The sequence below is a fragment of the Acanthopagrus latus genome, chromosome 19 (assembly GCF_904848185.1).
Source record: "Acanthopagrus latus isolate v.2019 chromosome 19, fAcaLat1.1, whole genome shotgun sequence".
In the NCBI taxonomy this organism is placed as follows: domain Eukaryota; kingdom Metazoa; phylum Chordata; class Actinopteri; order Spariformes; family Sparidae; genus Acanthopagrus; species Acanthopagrus latus.
The window spans coordinates 9,309,003-9,332,498 of NC_051057.1; the positions used below are offsets into that span (position 1 = coordinate 9,309,003).

The window sequence follows — 23,496 nt, forward strand, 5'->3', positions numbered from 1 at the left end:
CCAGTGTCACCTTCCTTCAGGGTTAACACACCTGTCAGACGTCGCTGTCCAAGAAAAGTGCAGAGTGACAAGGTGCTAACACAGTTAATAGTGAGTGGAGTTTTCATTCCTTAGCAGGACCTTAACATGTCACTTGTGAACCCCCTTCAGATGCCATCAATTTACACCTCGGATGTTGCTGTTAGCTCCTCAGACAGGGGGTCAAGTTCCAGACGTGGCGAGGGTCCAGGTCTCAGCTGTCTGCTTGTCTCGCGGCAGTCAGTCTTAAACATGACAAGAAAGGATTACTGTCTGTCGGAGAGGGCTGTCGATGGCCTTGGGTGGGAACATTTGTCCCATGATAAACTCACTGCGGTCCATCCAAATCCAATATATTGTTAAATAAAAATCTTGTTCACTTTATGTGGAAAGTTAGATGAGATGAAGAAGAAGGGTGGTACTACTCTCATATCTGAGCAAGGAATGAGGCTGGGGACTGGAAACAGCAAACATCTAGCCTGGCTCCATCCCAAGGTACAAAATTCAAGTGTATCCTTAAATCTTACTGTCCTCTCGTACATGGTGTGGTTTTTGGAGACTAGTGCTAGGTCCTCTGCAGAAAGTCCTCGAGCTGAGTCAACGAGGTCCACTGGATTTCTGCTCAGTGGTTTTAAGTTGTTCTCTTCAGTTGTCGATGTCCCTCCCCACATTGGTTTTCATGTCTCTTCTTCTCACTTCTCTTCTTGGGATCTTCTGTTTTGATGCTTGCAGCTGTTGGTAGATATTTTACTGCTGTTTTAAGTTTATTGCAGCATAGGTTGTGATATTTTGGCCCTTGGATGCAGATGTTGATGTGGCGATGCTTTCTGGAACTGGCTCCCACTCAAGAAGGCTTCCAGCAGCGACTTTGGAAAGAATTGAGCCAGCACCTTAGATACAAGTTTACATTCTGTACTCTTCTTTTAACTTTCTGTTTTAATGAGAGGCCATATTTTTAATTAATTAATTGATTACTCCAAGTGTTCAATCCATGCTCACTGTACGATATTTAGATTTTAGTCATTTGATGAATCTATGTGGAGAGACCATTTAAAGAATTTATTTTTTCGCCCTGAAGACTTTAAATGTTGTTTAAGGGCTCAGCCTGACAGACTTTGAGTCAGTTACCTTCAAACAGTTTTGCATATTCTTACTCTGCCATTATCATTTTTAATTCATGTTCTTTTACTCAGGTTTTCAGTAGATGTCGAGCTCAGTGTCACACACAGTGCTTCACAGTACTTCTGCACCAGGCCAGCATAAGTAACAGACCCTCTGTGATGAATAATAGTAAAATCTCGACTGAGCCGTATTCATGAAAGTCGGAATGACAAATTAACTTGAACTTGATGTGCAGTACAGAGGGGCTGATCCTGTCCAGAGGTGTTGAGTGGACCGTGAGCTGTTTCCATCCTTCACAGTGACAATGAGGTGTAACCAGATCTGTCTCGGCCGTTGTCTCCTTCCTTTTGTCCTTCAGGACAAAGATAACTCACTGTCATTAACTCTGAATGCCTTTCTTTGATTTAGGTGGACAGCTTGAGAGGTACATTTGGATCTGTGCATTTGATTGCTACAGGCAGTCTGCCCAGTCTGTATGTTTCATCACCTCTAGCTGTTTACTTATAGCATTTTACTGTCAAATAAATTTTATTCTCTGTCCCTCTCTCTACTTGTTTCTTGTTAAAACAGTCATCAGTTTACCTTTTGGTTTTTACTGAAACACTCAAGACTTAATCACCAGCAACAGTTCCTGTATTCCTGTATGTATTTAACCTTACTTGTTGAAAGTTGTATTTTAGAGTGTTCATGTATCATGTATCGTGCATGTTAGTTATGACTGTGGGCACACAGAGACTGTTATTTCTGATCAGGTAGTTATGGTGTGCGTTGTTTAAATCTCCTGAAAGGAACTTTCTTTTTTTTTGTGTCAATTCTGGCGGCCCCCTGTGGACAAAAGCGGCATCAGCACCCCCTCCTCTTGTGGTTAAGCTCTGGTTCGCTGTACATTTTGGCAAGCAGGTAAAAAAAGATACAAGCAATGATTTAATTTAATATTTGCATGACAATGAGCTAATGTATTTCATTGTGGCTATGTAAGATTAACACCAGTGATATGATAAGGGTGAAACAAAGTGAAGATTTTGTCATACTGAGACTCCTCAATTTGTCCTCAATGCTCTGCCAAAAAATATGTTTAATTTTATATGTCCAACCTGCGTAAGACGGACCCCAGCCTGTTGACAGGTGAAAATGTAATGTTATAAAAATAGTCAGTCATCTCGCTGATGGTCTTGTTGCTTGTGTAGGTCATATAGAGGAATCACTATTGAATAGTTTTATTACCAGTTAAAAGTTCCTTATAGTAAGTTTAAAGAACATTATGTGCCAAGATACTGTATGTAACATAATTACCTCCTAAAGGATACAAATGTACTTTTTTTAATATCTGTATTACTTGTACTTAACATTACAGTCAGGCTAATGTAGACTCTCTGAAAAGTACTCTGATCTTTTACTTCCAGCAATACCACAGTCCTGCACTGAAGATTAAGTTAAGTAAAAGCACAAAAGTATAAAACATCAAAATACACTTACCTAAATATTTAACTAAAAGCACTATTTAAACAAAACTGCCCTTTTCAGGATAATGTGTATAATGTACATGACTTTAATGTTGCGGCAGGTAAAGGTGGAACTTATTTTATTCTACTGAATTTCATCAAGGGATTAGTAAAATTGTTATCCATGATAAATTATTATTTATCTGTCAGTTAAATTATTAAACAATATTAATCTCAATCCACCAAAGTTATCAAATAAATGTAGTGATGTAAAACGTACAACAAATTCCTCTGAATGTAGTGGAGTATAAAGTACCAGAAAATGGAAATACAACATAATCAAATCACAAATACCTAAACAGGTATAGTAATTGAGTACATTGACTTAGATAAACTTAATCTGCCTTTTCAGAGGTAGAGTTTCACTCTGCAATCAAAGTATCTTACTTGTGTGATCCAAATAGTAATCAAAACTCATAAATTATTTTTTTTTTTCAGTTGTATTCATTCACACATGCATGAAACATCTCATCCTTGTAATGACTCTTAAATGCCCATATCATGTTTATTTAACCAGTTTTATTTTACATTAAATTAGGCTATAGAGTTAACTGCATCACACTCATCATTGAACAGCTCATCAGTGTTTTCAGATATAATAATACTCGAGTCAAGTTAATCATAGTGATAATAATCATCAGTGTATAAGTGCAACATACAGAGGAAAAAAACTACCAAAGGCTGACGGAGGAAGAAGCCATCAGCAAAGGTGAGCGTCCTTCATAATTTCATCTACATCAGGTTCCAAATTAAACAACTCCTGTGTCCTCCTTATATCAGGCACCCACAAACACTTGAGGATAAGAATTACCCGAGCCCATTAATATATCGAGACTGTTTTCAAGCACTGAAACTGACATGCTTTGGTAATTCTCTGTTATAGTTTAAACTTGTGCCAAATTCAAAGTGGCATCAGCTCTAAGGTTGTCGAAAGGAACGATACTTCTTTTGATACCATGTGTTTAAAACGATACATCTCTGTTTACTATACTTCCGAAAGTATCGAAAGTACCTGAACTATTAAGAAAAAATAAATTCATTCATTAAAAAAACAGAGCCACAGTTACAAATGTGTTGGTATGTCTTCAGTGACTTTTTCTTACCCCATCACAGGTTGAAAGTAAAAAAGGAAAATAATTGTCCTGTTTTTTCTTTTCAGGATTTTCTTTTTTTGCCGTGGTATCAAAACAGGTGTCAAGTATAGTTTTTTTTTTTATGCTTGCACTGTATCGAAGTTTAAAATTCTCAGATTTTGACAACTTCAGCCTCAAATTAATGAGGAAGCTCTGAAGAAAATTGCATCCATTTTGCGTGCTTGAAGAGCCGGGGGTTAATTTGGAGCTCTTGGGCCCTCTTCAGCTCCCATTCAGACCTCGCGGAGCATCGTCATCGGGCCCTTTTTCCAGCATCAAGACACATTCAAGTACAGATGACCTTGTTCAAAAACCTCCACGTTTAAGACCTGACAAAAAAATATATGTGCCTGGTTATACGACCTCTACGGTTGTTTGTTCGTACCCGTCTATTCTCTGGTCATCTAGAGAGGTATTGAGTAACTATAAGCTTCTGAGGAAATACAGAAAAAAAAACAAGCCCTTCAGTGCTTCCAAACATGCAGGAATGTTGTGACAGTTTAACAGCTTCACTGTTGTTTGATCAGAGACATCAGAAAATGGAAAGTTTATCCCATGCCATCCCAATTAAATTATATTTAGCTTAATATTTATAAAACACTAGGCCTCTGGATAATTTATTGATTATGCTTAATAACATAAATAAGACATAAATATCACTGGCTCCAGGCCAGATTGAGTAACTGGATTCACACAGTTTGAACATAAACTTCTTTCTGTTTGTTTTGTTTTGAGCCTCTGATCCCATTATGATAAACAGTTGATTTGTGTTCATAAAACTGCCCCTTAAATTTGTAAAATTCGGTCAAATTAATATCCATCATCTTTAAAAAGAAAGTGCTCTGCATCGTCTCTCCACTGCATAGCGTACTGTACTGTACGGTTTCCAGCCACAGGGTCTGCTTTAACAAAACTCAGATGCCCCAAGAAGTTAAAGAAACTAAGTCTAGAGTATTTACAAGGCATTTTAACAACCATAACTCCATCGAGTCTTACAATGTTCGTCCGCCAGCTGTTTTATCACAAGTGTAACAGGAAAGTGTAAAAGACTGACTTTGCTTTTGCACACCTGCAAGCACTTACCGTGTTGTCTAACACAGCGAACACAACAAAAAAAAAAAACGCTCTACGTGGGTTAAGACAAATGCTAAGAATCACTTGCGACTACTCTCCGACCCCACGTCTGGTCTGGAGTGTCAGTAGAAAGCAGCTAACACTTCTACAACAGACACACGGGAGGACTGCGTGCAGCAGTGTATGCTGGTGTGTCACATGGTGGGAGGACCATCCGTCCGCCGTCTGGTTAGGAAAAGATGAAAGATGAAGACTTCCCTACACGTGTGTGCGTGGACATTGTGTGTCAGACTGACACACATGTGAATGGCAGGAGATACAGAATGCAGAAACATGGCAACTCAACCCAACCGCCTGCGTTTGGAATGACTAGAGGATGATATGTTAGGAAGCTTAGAGTCTGATCACCATCACCTTCAGGTCTCTATATCGCTCATTGTCCTCCCCTGCATGGACATGACAGATGTAAATGTTCTGAATGCAAAGTGAGTGATTTGAGCACAGTCCACTCTTTCAGGAGTCCCTTAGGTCTCTGGGTTGGGAGTGGCCAACAGCGGCACATTGTCCCTCCTCCTCCTGCCCAGCGGGGGGCGTCGGTACTGCTCCCCATCGGCCAGCGTCTGGGGCAGCGGCTTCCTCTTGCTCTCAGGCAGCAGCAGGATGGACAGCACGGCCAGCAGGGCCAGAGAGGAGTAGACCACGTGGTGCAGGAAGTAACCGTAGTGGTTCCTCAGGTCCATGAGCGGAGAGCTGAGGCGGCCCACGCAGCCCAGCGCGAGCACTGCTCCTACACCAGTGCCCCTGTAGACACAAGACAACTTCAGATTCCATATATACCAAATTTCATAAGCTAGGATTCAGTTTTCTCATTAGCACCAAACTCTCCTTTTTAATTACACATAAAACAACTTTCAAATAGTGGATTTTACATCCAGTAGTACATGTGTTGAAGCTAATGTGTTTTCCTATTTGCCAATGTGTTTGCGTATTCCTTTAAAAGGAACAGTTCAACATTTTGGGAAAAGTGAGAAATTAAAATGTAACATTCAAAATTGGTGTTTTCGGTGCCATTGTGTGAAGACTCTGATGCATATTTTGAAGTTGTGGAAAATGTTAACGACCAATGGTATAACCAATGGCCCCGTAAATAAAAAATCTCAACATATGCTTCTGAACAATCATGTTTGCATCAGGTTGCACAATAACACTAACGCAATAACAATAAGAATATATTATGCTATTAAACATCATTACTAATAAAGGTGGAAGTAAGTTTCCTCTTTCCTCCTTCCAACTGACTGCATATTTCATGTCCTGATTAAATTTGGCAGCACTTATGGACTGAGCACCCTCGATCTGACTAGTATAGCACTAACACATTTTACATCTTGAAGGTGCACTTTGTATTTTTAGAAGAGAAAGATCTTTATTTTTTTTATTATTTTTTTTGCTTTAACAATACACAGTAATGTTTTCAAAAATGAAAATAACAAAGAACTGTTTACACTTAAATTTCAACTGCAGGGTGTCGCTGTGTTAGTGTTACCTGATGATGGTGGGCATTATCTCTGCTGTGAAGAGGATGCAGAGGGAGGCTGTAGCCTGGGAGGAGAAGAGACCCAGCACTGAGAACACTGTGATGGCCGTCTCACTCAGATCTGAAGGGGAGGAGGGACAGGCATCAGTACTTATGGATTACGTTTATAGAGTGCAGTTTTTGTATTTTTCATTTTCTGATGATATATCATGATGCCCCTTTTCAATTGAACTGATTTTAATTCAGAAATGGTGAATCAGTCCAACTAATCTTTCCCTAAACTTTGCCAGACTTCTTTTATTAACAGAAGACACAGACAGCAGTGTGGGTAGCCTCTGAGAGGAGGTCAGTGCTGCTGCCCCCTCAGCCTTTGATGCATGATTAAAGCACAGCGCCTGACACAGCTTTGACTTTGCTGCCACTGCAGTGTCCTACATAAAATGACTGTTATACTCATTATTAGCCACAAGGGGGAGACTGAGACTGAAGCAAAGGCAAGTGTGTTTCCATACCAGGCTGTGGCAAGACAAAGGCACTCAGCATGTACTTTTCCATTCTCAAAGCTGAACAGTTTATTTTTCATGAAGCATGAAGCATATTTAAAGCCAGTAGTGTATAGGTGATCTAATGTGAACACAAATCTGAGCATAGTCTAACTTTTATCTTCGGCCCAGGATTGTAGGGTTTAACAAAGCAAGGCTTTTAATCCCAAAACAAGCCTCACATATTGGTTCTCCAAAAACAGGGGGGGGGTTTAAGGAGTGGAGTGGTTGGCCAAGACTATTAATCTCTTTGTTTATCTGACTCTAGATTTACTTGTGAAAACAATCCTGCTGCCTACTAAAGACCGCTTACACTCCATGAGTCCCAGAAGGATCAAAGAGGCCAGCCCCGTCATCGTCATGGCGAGGAGCAGGATGCCACGCCGGCCGCACCTGTCTACAGTCGCCCAGAGCAACAGCCAGGCACCGCCCCCTGCACACACAGACAGCAGGTACGTCCAGTAGAAGCTGGGGGCAGTGCCCCTGACGTCACCTCGGAAAGAGCTGTAACAGTGACTAATGCCATGAGAGATGAATCTGAGGGAGGAAGGGCAGGAAAACAAAGAGTAAGCACTTGTGTGTTTGCAAGCAGCTTTCAAATAGAAAAGTGGCTAAATGTGGAGGAACTTCATGATGAAATATGAGTGCAGCTCCGATTCAAAGCTGTGGCGCTGCTTAATTAATGTCAAGAATGTGGGATGACTTACGAGGTGAAGCCGAGCACACACATGTTCTTCCAGATGTTCCTGCTGTGGAAGAGCTCCGGGAAGGAGAGGCGGGGGCGTGAGGAGGGGGCCGGCTCTGAATCTAGCTCTGCAGTAAGCAAAAGAGGACAGAACAGGCTCTCTCTTTTTAATTCACAGTCCAGCAACACCTGACCTGGTTTCTCTGTCAATCAATAGTCAATTTATTTTTTCTGAAAAGAGACACGTACAGGAGTTAAATCAATGTTGGGACAATTCCTATTGGCTAAATAGAGACTCTTTAATAACCACTTAGGAAACTGAAGCTATAAAAATAGATTCTACAGTAAAACTTTATGTTGATCCCCTAATTTGACATTTTAATTAGCATGTGTTGTAGAAAACGATCAATATGTTACTACACTGTGTTGTAGTCGTAAGCAGATATAACACCGCAACTTGTTAAAGTATCATGCTGACAGACGAGCACAACATCAGCAAATCATAAATGATCGACAATGTGACACAGTTGTGATCTGAAATGTGAATAATTTTTATTATATCTGTCAACTGTATATTTCTATGCAAAATACATCTGGTCAAAATGTCAAACATTTAGTTTCTCACACAAAAGTCTCAAATCATGGCATAGATCTAGCGATATCTGTTTCGGGAAGAAAAACACACTGTGCTTTCAACCAAACAGCTCTCTGAAATCGTGCTCCCTGTGGAGTGCACGGTTTACTGGATCCAGTAATGCAAGATGGGCCATGTTACATTTTCTAAAAACCTGCCGCAGATGTCTTTTATAGGTTATAACACCGATTAGGCTGAATATCTGTTTTTTGAGTGTCTTTTAACCAAAGAAAATACAGAACAATACTGTACATGGAAGTTGAGATTGTAACACACTTGCAATGTTTTCCTGTTCTATACAGTATGTGCAAGTGTTGTGGTGTAGGGAAGGATTCTTAAAAACACTGTTTACATTTTGGACTTAAATAATATAAAAGCAAAAAAATTGTTGACTAAATTATTATCATTATTTTTACACCAACCAATGTTAATATTACCAAACGTGAGCAAACTCCACTTCCTGAAAAGCGTATTTGCATATAAACTGGTGCAGAGCCCAGTGAATATCCTGCTCAGACTTTGTAGCTGCAGGTTATGATGCACTATTGTAATTCCATTTTTGATACAGGAACCTCATGTCTTTAATAAATCATGAATTGCAATTGAGTATCATTACCTGCTCTTGGTAGTGGTGTGTGATAGGTACCCATGTTTTGAAATGTAATACATTATAAAAAAAAACATAAATAATGCAGGCTTCATATACTGAATATCCATTCAGTCCAGCAGTGATGAAAACATTTAAGCAGCTCTAACTTTGAAGAAGACGATAAGAATCGTAACTCATGTGTGCAGACTCACCTGTGAAGCTCTCGTCATCCCTCACATCTCTGTTGGAGTTTCTCCTCTCACTGAAAGAGTTCATGTCTGCAGATCTCTCTGACAGAAGGAGCCATCGAGGAGACTCTGGAAACACTCCAGGAATCCTGCAGGAGAATGAAGACAGAACATAAATCCACTCTTTGATCTCTGCTTACGTTTATCCAGCACCAAAACTATTCAGACGCATTAAGTTTTGTTGCTGTAGCCGAGATTTGCTCCTTCGGCATGGAAACTAACCAATGTAGGTCACAGAGTGGCAAAATTCTTTATTTCTTAATCCAGCTTTTTTCCATTCTTATTAAAAACCTGCAGTAATCATCTGTTAATCTCCGTTAATTTGGTTTTTTGAAAATACAATGAAGGCTTATCTTGTAACAGAGGTCTTAGAGGGACTGGGGACCTTAAACAAAGTAGCTCTAATGCCTTCTGACATGAGCTAAAAGGCTCAGTGTGACAAGGCAATTGCGATCAATACAATCCAACAAGCTTTCAGCAAGTCAGATGGCATCAAGACACTTTATCAAAAGACTATCAGGTCCCTTCACTCTCTTGTCACTGCAGTTTCTCCATAAAACTGAACACCTGTCTGCTTACACTGTCAACCAATATCTAAATATGAAAACAAAATAATTATGATGATGAAGTCCGATAATGGGAATAAACTAATACTATTAATAAGTAAGTAATCGCACCCATAACTGAGGAACAGTGTTAGCGGGGCGGCACCGGCTCCAAGCAGGCCCCTCCAGGACTGGCACCCCAGGGCGACGGCTAGCAGTAGCAGCTCTCCGGCTACAGTCATCAGCCCGGCCAGCATGGTGGCCACCAGCCTCAGAGACGGTTCACACAGCTCCAGACCTGACAGATGAGCACAACATCAGCAAATCATGAATGATCACACGAAGAGGTAAAGCAAACCTAATTAATACTACATCCAAAGCTGTTGCATAATGGAGGACCACAACATCCTCACCATCTCCATCTTAATTGTATGCTCCTCTAAAAAGGAAAATACTTATCATCAACAGATTCATTTCTGGTGCCTATGGAGAATGTGTTTGTGTGATGGATGTAGAGGCAGTATTTTTAGCCAAGCTAGCAGCACAGCTCTATATATGGCCATGTCTGTCTGTTGGTTGTCCACTTTTCCCCAGAGTGAAATTCTCAACAGCTATGGTATTAAATGGATTGGTGAGAAATTTTGTAAAGACATACATGGTCTTTTGCATGGTAGATGGCTTTTCCTTTTTTGCCACACAAGGGTCACATTTGTGTTTTTAAGTCAAATGTCTGCAACAAAATTTGATAGACTGACATGAATTTGGTTACACATATTCATGTCCCTCTTAGGAAAACTCAGGTGATGTTGTGGCATCATCAGCTTAAACTTTCAATTTGTTTAACCAAGAATCTGCAAAATTAATCAAATCACCATTAGCCTTGGTTATTCTCTGTGTGGAGTACTAATAGTACTCCAGTAAGTAAGTAAATATTAGCATGCTAACAAGCTAAACTAAGATGATGATCAAGGTAAACATTACATGTGCTTTACATCTGCATATATCACTGAGCATGCTGACAAGCTCATATTTAGTCTCACAGAGAAGCTACCATGGCTGTGTGCAATTAATCTTATGTGATGATCTTTTTTACCGAAAGCAAACTTAAAAAAAAATCTGTCCTTCCAATGTGTAAATACTCACGAGTGATGTACAGAGTGAGGTAGACTCCCGCACTAGCTGCTGCCAAACAGAATCGCATGACGATGAAGATCGAGGGGTACGGAGAGACACACACTAGCACCCCAAACACCACCGACAAGGTCAGGGAGGTGAGAAGGGTCTTGGACCGGCCCAGCCTGCAGGAGAACAGAGATATATACTGAAAACAACCTAAATGACACATCAGTGCACCTTTATTATAAGACAAGAAAATCACTTATACACAGGGTAATACACTTCAGATGTTGTTGAACTTCCATTCAGGTTATTATCAAAAGTCCCTTTAGTCAGACCACATAGATATGCAGCTAGATTCCATTTAAGCAGTGAAGAAAAATAAATCAACACGTAGAAACTCAAATTCAAATCAAGATAAAAGCATAAAAACAAAAGATGTCCCACAGCAATGCAATTGTAGTGAAGGTGCTGATATTGCAAGTGCAAAAACACAACTTCACATGTTTAAATATTAACAGCTAGACAGTTAAAAACTGAAAATAGGACAATGGTCTACTGTGAAGGTAAGATTAAGGATACAATGGACAACTCAACTTTTACAGCATCATGAATCATTAATGCTGCTACCACATTCTTAGTTTCATGTCATTTATAAATAATTCAGACAAAATGACAAGAACTCGTTATTTCAAATTGAACACAATTTTAAGAACCTAACATCTTGTTTTAATCAGTTATTTTACATCAGGTTTTATAAAAACTATCAAAAAGTAATGTTTCAAACACAAATAAAAGACATTCTGATCAGCTCAAGTCTGAAGCACTAAGTGATCTCTAAATGTGATGATTAGCCAATTTTCAGCTGCATGCACGAGCAGCAGTTTCGTTTCCAACTTGCAGATTAGCGATGTTCCCTTTTCTTCGGTGCTTGTTCCCGGGAGCCTGCATAAATTCACTAGTCTTAACAAACAGATGCCATGCTCAATTGGTCAGCAAATTAATGAAGGCTGTTAGCTGATTAAATCTGCATCATCTCCCTCGCAATTCCCCCAAAACTACATCTTCCCCTGTGTTATTTTCAATCCGACAACCGGCTAGATCCATTATGTCAATTATCTGAAGCTTGGGGTGTGCCTCATGCAGACTGGCGAGCATCACATTGTAAGATCGAGCCAAATAAAGCTTGCAAATATTAATAGGCTTACATTCGTTTACATCAACTTGTATGCCATTGGTTGCTTCCGAGTAATAATCATTTTGTGGAATATTCTTTGGTTTTTCTGTAATATTGATCGCACAACATTTCTCACTGTGATTGAAAGCTCTATAAAATGGCATTTGGGCTGCTTGACACTAAATCTCTCTTTCATCTGGAGGCCAACATCTACTGACTGGTAGAGGAACAGGGATAGTAAATCTATAGCCAAATTCATGTGAACATTAACATTCAGGCGAGTTTTTGTGCTTTTTGTGCGTTTTTTGTGTGTTGTCTGAAGGGCTATGAGGTAGTAAAACTGCACAGTCAGCATGAGAGACTGGAGAATGAGGAATGGAGTCATTTAACAGCACAGATGGACAGAGTTGTATTGGAACATGTTAACATGCCAGTGTGTGTATGTGTGTGTGTGTGTGTGTGTGCGCGTTTTTATCTTTTTCTGGTTTAATTTCTGGTGTTATGAGGACATGTTGGCCGTCCTCACAAATTCAAAGGGCTGTTTTGAGACTTTTTTTAAGATTAAGGTTGGAATAGGCATTTTGTGAGTTAATTACACTAAAAGCTTGAAGTTGAAACTACAGGGGAACATCGCCCTGTTGTCTCTTGCTAGTTCAAATTGTGATTATGAGACAGGATGGGCTTGGGGCTAGCTAGTAAGCATACTAACTTAAGTGGACATCTCTGCAACATGATACATCTTTGACATAACGTTAACACTGTTGTTACTTCATACTCTCTTAATAATGTTTTGGGGTGTTTATTAAAACTAAATTCTGGTCATATCTTACAAATTGCTGCTTTCAGGTTATAAACTGTATGCCTGCGTATGTGTGTGTGGGCATGTATTACCTGTCGGCGGCATAGCCAAGACCGAGACAGCCAGTCAGGACGCCCAGGATGAAACACACCTCCTCCACTGGGACCAGCCAGTACTGACCACACACCAGATCCCACTGGACAGAACACACACATGAGAGAGATCTGTCAGTTATTATCTGTTCTGGTCAGCACAGCAACATTCATGTTAGAGACAGGTAAACATCAACACACATCAGGAGTTGTTTGTAATGTTTCATATTCCAACAAACCCAAAATAACCCCTCTACCGCAGTGGGTACCAAAATATCTGTTGGCTGCAATAACAATTATTTTTAGTGCCAATTATTCTGACCATTGTTTTGATTAATTCAGTGTTTTTCAAATGTGAGAAAAGAGTGGGTGGAAAAAATAATTGAATTCTGCAGTTACGATGATAGGAAGCACACACACATACACAAAGTGAATCATTTTGTTTTAAGTCAGTAAAACCACCAACATTTTTACTTGTATAACTTAAACTCACTGACTGGCTGCAATTCATTTTCTGTCAATCAGTCCTTCCACCTGTGTTGAATAAATATCCCTGAGAACACTCAGTGGCAATTCAAATTACTATTCCAGAGGCTTTTGGTTGAGTTACATAAAAATCACTATAAACTTTTTAACCCCAAGTAACAAGTTACACATTTTTAATTACGATGCTTTCGTCTATACTTTTTTCAGTGTGTTGCATAGTCTCTGACTCTAAGTTTTGTTGAAATTATCATCATCATCATCATCAAATGGTGACTGAATAGAAGAATATATCCTAAACTGATTGTCAGTGAATTCATGAAGGACCTCCTTGGCATGGTATCACTCACAGTTTGAGGAGAATACAACGTGCAGGCCATGCCTTCCTCAGCCGTGGTGACAGCAAGCTAGACAGCTTATTCAAGTCACTCGTGAGGGTATTCACAATTATCTAGTTTTGCGATTATTTCAATATTGACAATTAACCACTATCAACTTCATTGTGGCCCACAATAAAATCTTTCAGTCACATCCCTAGCCTCTACATTTGATGTCAACGTAAAGACAAATGGAGGCTCTTTGCTCACAACAACAGCTTTGCACTGAGGTTGAAATATGTTGCCTTCCTCCCTGCATGCTCTAAAGCCTGAAGCCAAAATGTATAACTCAGCTCACTGAGTGTTCACACTGATTGTTAGCTTGAGTTGCTCATGAAGAATTATGCTTTGAGCACATTAAATTACTTTCTTAATGAATTACTTTGATTCAAAAGCAGCCCAGTTTTATTTATAATGTTTAAAACAGTGAATCCAGTCTACAGTGCAAATATAAAGTTTACAGCAGAAGTACTAAAATGTTACGTCTACTATTCCTCTAATACTATACTTCTCAGAGATGGTTCAAGAAAATTAGTTTCTGGTCCGTCTTGTGGCTGTGTGGATAATTATTATGGATAAATAATTATGTGTCCCAGGTGTCACTAGCTGAGAGAATGAGGCAGCAAAAAGCCTTCAGGAGCCATTAGACTCCTAAAACAATCATAGGAAGACCTCACAACATTACTGTCTATGTGGTTGTGATAGTCAGAAGAAAGTTGGTGTATTACTGTTATTGTTAATAATATTGGCAGTAGTGGCAGTATAAGTAGTTTAACACCAAGAGGACAGTCTGGTCATATGCATTTACTTCCAAACAAATGACTGTGACTTTCCATGTAGACTTTCCTTACATAGAAAGTCAGCACATCTGTTTAAAACAAAAAAAACAGATATCTGCTCTCAGATCTGAGTTTTAATCGCATTAAGCCGACCCACTGATTTGCATTAACAGCTGAGCTCTGCTAATGTTGCTGTCTGCCCGCCCGCTGAAAGCAAAATGATTTTAATGATCCAGAGAGGGAGAGCGAGAGCACAAGGCCAGTGATAAAAAGGCCTTGCATAATTGGAGACCGCGCATGGAAACATAAAAGCCTGTCACGTAATATCAGCTGTCCTGTTGCTGAGGCACAGAGCCGTGACAGTGCACACTGGTCGGGTAAAGGGCAACGTCGCAACCTGGAGCACTCATACGGGTGGAATTCTTTGGACAGCGAATAGGGGAATAATGTACACAAACCAGTTTGTAAACTGGTTTGGGAATGAGGCTTGGGCACCATTCAGGTATGTGCCTTTGGTAAGGACTGAAACCTGCCACCATTTCCCGCTTTTACATTTCTTACTCAATCATGTTTATAAACTGCTTATTGATAAACTGAATACAGGTATATTTTGGGGGGCTAATCTAGCAAATAAATTATCAGACAAGACAAATCAAGGTTCTTTTTAATATTGATGCCAAAATCATGTAAGGATGAAAATACTGCCATGAAGCAGATTGGGAGGAAATAACAGTTTTGACATTATGACATGTGTGTGTTTTGTTGCATATACAGTATGTCTACTAAAGTTAGCTTCTAGTCCCAGCTCATCCCTGTCTTAAGTTTCTGTGTAAAGTATAAACACAAACCCCTATTTTGAGTATGAATTCAAAAGGTGTCCCGTTCTTCCATATTGCACTTTAAATGATTTACAATACTGCCCACATATATCTGGTGTAGCTACTTCTGTATAAATGCTATTACAACATTTTTTAAAGGTTGATGAATTTATGTAATCCCATGCTATATTATCATCACACTGCCCTATCTTAATGATGACAGAAAGAAAAACTATCAAGCTAAATTGTGCATTAGTCCATGGAACAAGAATAGAGAAGAATATGTAATACGTCAAGGGTATTGATCAGGGGAGAAGCTGATCAGAAGCCCTCCTGCTTCCTGCTCACCAGACCGCCAGCTCAGCAAAGCAAAGCAGCACTGGAGTGACATCATCACGACTTTCTGAGCTCAATCTGATTCGAGAGCTCAAACATGTTAGTCTCCCTCTCTGCCCACGTCACTCTCAGTACGTAAATGTAAACGTAGGATGGCGGAGGCTGCTTGAATAAAACTTGCTCTTTAAGAAAGCACTTGCAAGCAGGCTGCTGTTAAATGCCTCCCTTGGCTGTGTTTATGGATCCCTAGCTTGCTGCAGTGGTGTGGGTGGATTACCAGCGAACTGCCCTAATACCACCGCCTAAAGGGCTGGGTGTGGTTCCCACATCAGTAGGCACAGCAATGCAAACAGACTCACATGCCAGAGCGACCAGCGTTAATGGAAAACTTTAAGCAGCAGGCTTGGCTCTGGTAAAGACATTAACAGGCACAATTCATGGCTTTTAATATGAAATACAGCTCTGACACAGAAAGTGCCTGTTTTTCAGTCACTCAAAAGTTCAAGCCAACCACAAGTCATGTGCAAAGTGACACATTATATGCCAACACAGCATGCATCTGTTGCATGTATCACAATTCAAGCATAAGAAGGAAACACTGATGCTGTTACGAATAAGAGCATGACAGAGCCAGAAGCAGTTTTGGTCCTACAGCTACAAATCTGGTGTAGTCCTCTAAGAAAACACTGACTGTGTAGTTATGAGCATCAGAGGAAAAGAAACTCCCGCAAATTGTTTGTACAGGATGATTTTTCAAACCTCTCAACATTCCTTTAAACTAATATTGCCACCTCCACCAGTAGCTTATCCTCAACCTGCCTATCTGCTGTTCAAATACAGCGATCAAGGCAAGAAGTTTGTTACAGTTAAAATGTTACAGATGCAAAGCAGTGGCCACGAACATGTTAATGACGTGCCCACATGAGCAATGCATTTTTGTGTCTAAATTCTTTTTAAAGACTAAGATATTCAGTACCTTGTGTCCATTCATTTTATATTAACTGTAATCTGGTTGTGAGCTGGGATTGTTCTTGCTTCATGGTGACATTTCAGACACGTATCAAATTTCTCTGAAATCTATTTCAGTTCCAACCAGTGACGTAGGTAAAAACACACATTTCTGAGTCACCTGCATTATTCGACGTGGCTTCACAACCCTCTTCTCATGGTTGACTTTTCAAAGTATTTAACAGCATCAAAACTGATGCAACAGACCCCAAGATCAGGGATCTCATGATTCAAATCTATGATTCCATTTCACTTACAATGTAAACAGTATTTTTCAGAGCTGAAGGCTATGACATTGTTAGATCTACCAGCAGATCGATGTTTTTATGCAACTTTCCTTAACATTTTTTTAGACTTTTTTAGACTTTATTCTGGTGGCATTTTGCAGGTTTGGGGTTGAAAATTTGAAACAATATTAATCCAAAATAAAGACTTGAGAGTTCGACAAAATATTCAGACCATTAGTTCAACTAGTAATGATGAAAGAGAGAGATTGTGTTGGTTTCTAATATCCTTCCAAAGTAAACCATCTACTAAACATACCAATAAAGGTTCTCTGAAAGAGTAAATAAACCTGTCATCTCTGTGTTAGCTCTGGTACCAGTCATCCGAATGTCTTCATGCACATAGTATAAGTGTCTGGAAGTGAAGCTGCATGCTACCAGTTAGCATGCTGTGAGATTTTACATAAGGGAGGCACGATAATTATAAGATAAATTATGGTACTGATATTGGTCCCGAATGTATATTTATTGGTATTATCGATTTTCTGTTAAGAATAGAAAATCACACCTCTACCACAAATATCCGTTAATTACCCAGAATGCAACTCGTCCACTGACAGTTTGGTTTGAGACTTGCTGATGTAGCCTATAGCCTGCAGCAGAGATGATGAGCAAATGCAGAAGTCTGGTAACATCTCTTCTTTCTCCACATCCCCAGATCTTTTTCATTTCTCTTATTAGTTTAGTCCCAGCCACAGTCAGGGCAATTCATCAGACTGGAGCCACATAGGGCTTTATACAACTATTTGAAATATACAGTAGTACCTGCAAACAGACTCTGATGTATACCCCCAAAAAAGATTTGCAGTTCCTTTTCTGAATGGGTCCATGTGCATCACCCAACCACTGTCCCTAGTATGGTGGAATACAAACTGTGCTCGCAAATCTTTACAAAGCAGAGAAATGCATTTCTGCTAGACCTGTGCTTAATACACAGAGTGAGTGGGTGACCACATGAGACACTGTACCTCTACATGACAACATGTTGGTTTCATGTAATCATGTGTAAGTGTGAAGAAGTCCTGTGGTTTAGCAGTGGTGTGTATGAAACAACAGCATCAGACTGGAATTGCTTCCGACATCAGTACTCAAACATAGGCATTCCCTAAACATAGGCGCTACACACATTCACTCAAACGCTCATTATCTACATCAAACAGGAGGTTTGTGTTGGAAAATGGTATCAGGGATCTCCCTAATCTCTGACTCTGGAGTTATCTTAAAAGCACCAGCAAGGAAAAGTTTTCACAGCAGCTCCTTTCTCCACACAAGCCTAATGAAATATAACCTTAAGCATAACATCTATTAAAAAGGTGCAGCATCTAGGATTTAGGGGCAGAAATGAAATACAACATTCACTATGAATAAGCCTTTCATTTCTACAGTGGGAGCAGGTCCTCCACCACAAAGTCTGCTATGTAGCACTGCCATGTTTCTACAGTAATCCAGAACACACAAACCAAACATGTCACATTTTTAGCTGCCATCCTTTGGGAGGCTGAGACAAGAGGTGTTCAGTTGTTTGCAATCTGAAACTTCACCATGAAATCCTACACGCTGGACCTCGAAATGCTATAATGTACAACGAACGAGGAAGATTCAAGGCTCTACAAGCCACCATTAGATGACTTTTTGTGCGACTCAGAGGGACAAATATGTGCATCTGTGTTAAGGTTTAGCAGGCATTGCAGAAATTGAGGCTGCATGCTCAGCAAGACCCTCCAGCAGATAAATACAGGCTAAAACAGCAACAAACTTTTCAGCATTTCAGGACTAAATCCATACATAAACAAAAGGCAGCCTTCCCACAGAAAGCCAAAACAGTGAACAAGGCTGGGACCATAATTAGAGAACTAAGAAGGATCTCAGGCTGCTTTACCTCTGTGACAATGTTGTTCCTCAGCCCTTCAGTTACGTTGTAGTCCCAGCCGTCCTCGCAGTCCACCACAGCCGACTGGCTGCCATTGCTGTACTGCCTACACTGGGACAGGCCTCCTCTGTCCCCGGGCCGCTCTCCCTTGTCCCAAGGCAAGGAGGCGTTCAGCACCTCGGGCGACGGCAAGGGTCCCGGCAGGTGGCAGTGGTGCGGCGGGGAGAGGGTGATAAGGGGGTCGGAGGAGAGCAGGAAGGCCAGGAAGAGGTTGGGCAGGATGGAGAGAGCGATCAGCACCCTCTGCTTCTTCCTGCCCAGAGCCAGCACCATCACCTCCCCCGTGGGAGGCAGCGAGGGCGGAGCAGGGAGGGAGGAGGAGGAAGGGGCTGGGGACGAGGGCACCGGGGAGGAGGGAAGGGACGGAGGGGGAGCAGGACACGGGGAAGGGGAGACCAGCGGGGGAGAGTCCGGGGATGTCATTATTAGGAAGAGTTAGAGGCAGAGCGGGGGAAAAGTTGTCGTGATGTTTGGTCCCCGGGTGGGGGGACGAGATGTGGGAGAGCTCTGTGGAAGACAAGAGTTACACTGAATTATTTTACACAACATTTTTCATTCATTTTTATAGCTTAAACTGCCAACACAGGACGGAAGTAATACACCTTTCGACATGTCACAGTGGGAAAACACGTGTAAGTAATGTGTAAACACTTTAGTTTCAGAGTCCTGGTACTGTGTATGTTATAATCAAAGTTTAAGTGTGTGTGTGTGTGTGTGTGTGTGTGTGTGTGTGTGTGTGTGTGTGTGTGTGTGTGTGGAAATGTTATTTGTTCATGCTGTATTAACCAGGCTAAAATGGACCTCTGTTGCATGTCATATGCAGATGAAAACCACATGGTAAATGCTCGTTAGCAAAAGTTTCTAAAATTCCATAGATTTTTCCTTTTGTGGAAACTTTATGGACAACTTTGCAACCCCAGTTGTTTATGCCCTTGTGTTTATCTCCTGCTGGACCACATGTGGCATGTGAAGTAGCACTTAAGTGAAATTTCACAGTAACAGCGGATTTTGTCCAGAGTAAGAAGGGCACACTGGGTCATTTCACAGTCAGACTATAGTATTTTAAACGCTGAGCAAAAGCCTATCATGATATTCTGACTGAAATAAAGAAATCTGTCCCACACAGGGGCAGATTATTTACATGATCTGATTCTGTCCATTCACACCACACTGGGAGAGAAGAGCTCCATTTATGGGATCACACCTGCAGGCTACACTTCAGGACGGACGCAGAAAATGTGAACCAATTCTGACAGGATAAAAAGAGCTGAAACGATTCTGTAACAGAAATATAAATCAGCTACTATTTAGATCATTTCTGAAGCAGTAACACCAAACTTTCCCTGGTTTCAGGCTCTTGAATGCTTTCCTTTGCCTTGCGTGAGAGTATCCTGAACATCCAGTTTTGGACAGAATAAACAATCGATGGTGATCACTGTTAGTTGCAGCCCTCAATCAGGCCCACTGATCCTCTTTTATAAAAACACTGCATATTGCTTACAGGCCTAACATGGAGCTTATAGGCTTTGTCATGACAAAACCCTCAAGTTGTTACACAACAAGAGACTCAGCTAGGGGTTTTTATGTCTACGGGTGTCAGATGCCTTTACAGGGACATGAAGAGACAGACAAGGTATAAACCACAGAAAACGTTTGCATGAAGGCACATTAAACCCAGACGTGGATTAATATCCCCCGACATAAAGGAGCATAAAGATGGTCTTTCCAGAGCAGAGGGAGCCCGTCCTTCCTTCCCTGCTCTGTCTCTCAGGCTGTGCTCCCAGTTGAGGGCAGGAATGTGAACAGCCTGTGCTTTCCTCAGCAGCCTCCTCTGTCTGTCAGTGCACATGGTGCCCCTCTAGCAGCCAGTGCTGCTGTGTTTTCCTTGCACAGGGCCAGGAAGTCTTGCAACAAAAAAAAGGAATCCCACAGGGTTACATAAGAGCCTGTACACGAGGGGAGGGAAAAGGGGGACGTGGAGGGAATTTAACACACGGGAGCTTTCCGGCCTGTGTGGATAAAGAGCAGTGAAATAAAGAGAGCAGCGGTGTGTGAGGGGAATAAAATGACAGCGTTGGAGAGGAGGGGGGAGTGAAGCTGCTGGGCCGGGTTGACAAGACTCTCGCACCTGCCCCGGCAGACTGGTCCCTCTCTCTCACACACACACACACACACACACACACACACACACACACACACACACACACACGCAGTCTGTAAGGCTTCAGAAACCACATGTATACCGAGACTTACCCCTTCAAAATGACGCTCAGTGTGAGGCCAGATCCTACTGCGCGCTGTCAAACATCCGAAACATCGCGGGGTGACAGGGGAGCACAGAGTACTTTCACCGCGTCTCCTCCGCGCCTCGAAGCCAGCCTGCTTTGTCTGTCATGTGAAAAGACATGTCAGTCCCCGAGAAGAAGAAGAAGCGAGCGAGTGTCGTGCCCTCTCAGAAAACGCCACCGCTGCCCAGGACACGAGCAAGGACGCCGGGCTGGCGTCGGTCCGGAGGCTCGGCTAACCCTCCGCCACTCTGAGATGAGGTGATGCCCGCCGGGGATGCTACGCTCCTCTCCTACCGTCGCTGCCTTTCAGCGCTACCGTCGAGTCCCAAGTTTCTGCCTGCCGACATTACACAAAATAATTAAATAAGGCATGTGTGTGTCCGACATCCTCTTAAAGGGAAACGCGTCGTCGGTCGCTCGGCCGCGGACAAAGAGCGGGTGGAAAACTGCATCGGGAGAAGCCTGTTTATAGGGGAGAGAGCTGCTCCACCGGCGGCACACTTCGGGAACAGTCGGCAGAGATCGGCTGAGATCGTCAAAGCGACGTCCCCTCGTCTCACTGCGGTCCAAGATCGTATGTGATGAGAAGGTGCGTCACTCCAAACTCAAAATCAGGTCCGCTGCCGATTACTTTATCCACATGGGAGGAATTCACACTGTTGTATTAGTGCGTAACATCAAAGGGGCACTGTGGAGTTTTGGAGATGAAATTCAGACTCATACAGTTTAATATTTTATACAATTAGTGATATTAATAAGGCAAATTCAGACATATTTATGTTGCTGGAACGGTGGCAGGGTCCACCAAATGTAAACTAAGTACAACAGTATTAAATTGTGTTGTTCTTTAAGGTCAATTTGTTTATTCAGAATATTCAGTCATTGAAGAGCTTTTCCCTTCCGACTACATATGAATATGTACAATATATTACACTGTTTATGTGTACTGATACAGTGTATTTGCTTACTGTACTTGCATGTTGCAAGGTGTTTGCAAAAACTATGTAACTAAGTACTTTACTATCTTATTATCTCATAGATTTTGGATGTTCAAAAAAGTGCATCGTTTAAATTACATTTCTTTAGTAAAGTAGAGTAGTAAAGTAGACAGATGAAGAAGAGATCTTACTAAGCTCATAATTATGGCTTTAGTTGTAGAAAGCTTCCTATTCTCACACATTTTGACATGTAAAATCAGAAAGATGTGTATCAGGTTGTAAATGCCTTTGATGTTGCTTGAGCATTTGATTTGCTGTTTATGATGAGTTTCTTATACTTGTTTCTATCAGGAACTAAGAATCAGTGTAAATCAGGGGCAATAGACAATGTCATTTGTTTAACTGATGTTCTTTTTATTCAAAAGTAGGGATGGGGAAAAGGAGAAAATGTTTATTTCATATAGGCTATAGAGTACCTTGTCAGTGTGGCTATTGTAAGACTCTCAAGGAAAATTTCAAAACTTATCAATTATACTTTTGATTTATAATTATGTGTAATTCATTTCTTTAAAAAAACAACAGGTAAAATGTGCTCAGAAATTGGAACTTGCACTTCTCCAAAATCTAGCAAACATGGTGATGATTTGGACAGCAGAATCAGTGACAGAGTGAGCCACCTGTTCTTTGCCTGCTATCTGTACAGAAGGCCTACATGTAGCTCTGCCGCATGGTGGAGCCATAAATCATAAACCACCACCAGTGACAGGTCTAATGCATCGACTGTGCCTCCATGCTCCAGGCTGATGTGGGCTTGTTTCTTCTCATGAATATGTAATTTCTTATCCATAATAATCATATGTTATGATGTTGTTGTCATAGAAAATAACCATTACATGTTTCTTTATTTATCTCCAGTCAAATGTATTACTTTACTTCATTCTGCAGTTAAATAAAGTAGTATTGTAGGTGCCATGTCACTGTGCATTTCATTTACTCTTTTCACCATGAACAACATGTTCATAGGTGGAAATAGTGCAAGATTTCCATTACCTGGAGGGTACAGAGAAAGCACCCCGACTTAGGGTTGAAAACCAACCCATAAGTGTTATATGCACCATGTTTTCTCAGTGTTATTTTATTTTTATTTATTTTCACTGGTACTGGAATGATTACATGCTGTTGTTCATATGCCACCTGATAATAAGGTACAAACAATGTGAGCAGCCAAGGATAGAGTTAGAATAAATAAGTAACTTGATAGTTAATGAATTGTTGATTAGTCATTCCTGAATAACTATATATTAACTATAGAACCGATTGGGACATGCTATGTTAGCCAATCATTAGGTAATTATTAGTTCATTAGTATCTGACTACTTTCTTCTCATTCCTGTTATATTGTAAGAATCAGCTGCTGAGCAGCCTTGACTCATTAACTGTTA

The 23,496-nt window shown here is 40.9% G+C and overlaps 1 protein-coding gene across 1 annotated transcript; it reads right to left on the reverse strand.

The window, feature by feature from the left end:
* Window positions 1-3,141: 3,141 nt before the first annotated feature.
* On the reverse strand, window positions 3,142-22,007 carry slc22a17 (solute carrier family 22 member 17). The gene is made up of 10 exons (XM_037079041.1): window positions 21,082-22,007; window positions 18,778-19,335; window positions 12,814-12,917; window positions 10,773-10,927; window positions 9,762-9,927; window positions 9,049-9,173; window positions 7,636-7,741; window positions 7,242-7,465; window positions 6,396-6,507; window positions 3,142-5,650 (listed from the first exon to the last, which is right to left on the reverse strand). Exons 2-10 carry the CDS (start codon window positions 19,249-19,251, stop codon window positions 5,374-5,376), a joined length of 1,743 nt encoding a protein of 580 aa, XP_036934936.1. The 5' UTR covers window positions 19,252-19,335; window positions 21,082-22,007; the 3' UTR covers window positions 3,142-5,373.
* Window positions 22,008-23,496: the final 1,489 nt, after the last annotated feature.

Bases quoted from the DNA above. Each gene is read 5' to 3' on its own strand.
- slc22a17 (XM_037079041.1), bottom strand. From the start codon at position 19,251: ATGACATCCCCGGACTCTCCCCCGCTGGTCTCCCCTTCCCCGTGTCCT. The intron at 12,918-18,777 runs GTAAAGCAGCCT...TGTTCTGTCCAG, and splicing joins GGAACAACATTGTCACAGAG to TGGGATCTGGTGTGTGGTCA. The intron at 9,928-10,772 runs GTGAGTATTTAC...CTCATCTGTCAG, and splicing joins CCTCACTCTGTACATCACTC to GTCTGGAGCTGTGTGAACCG.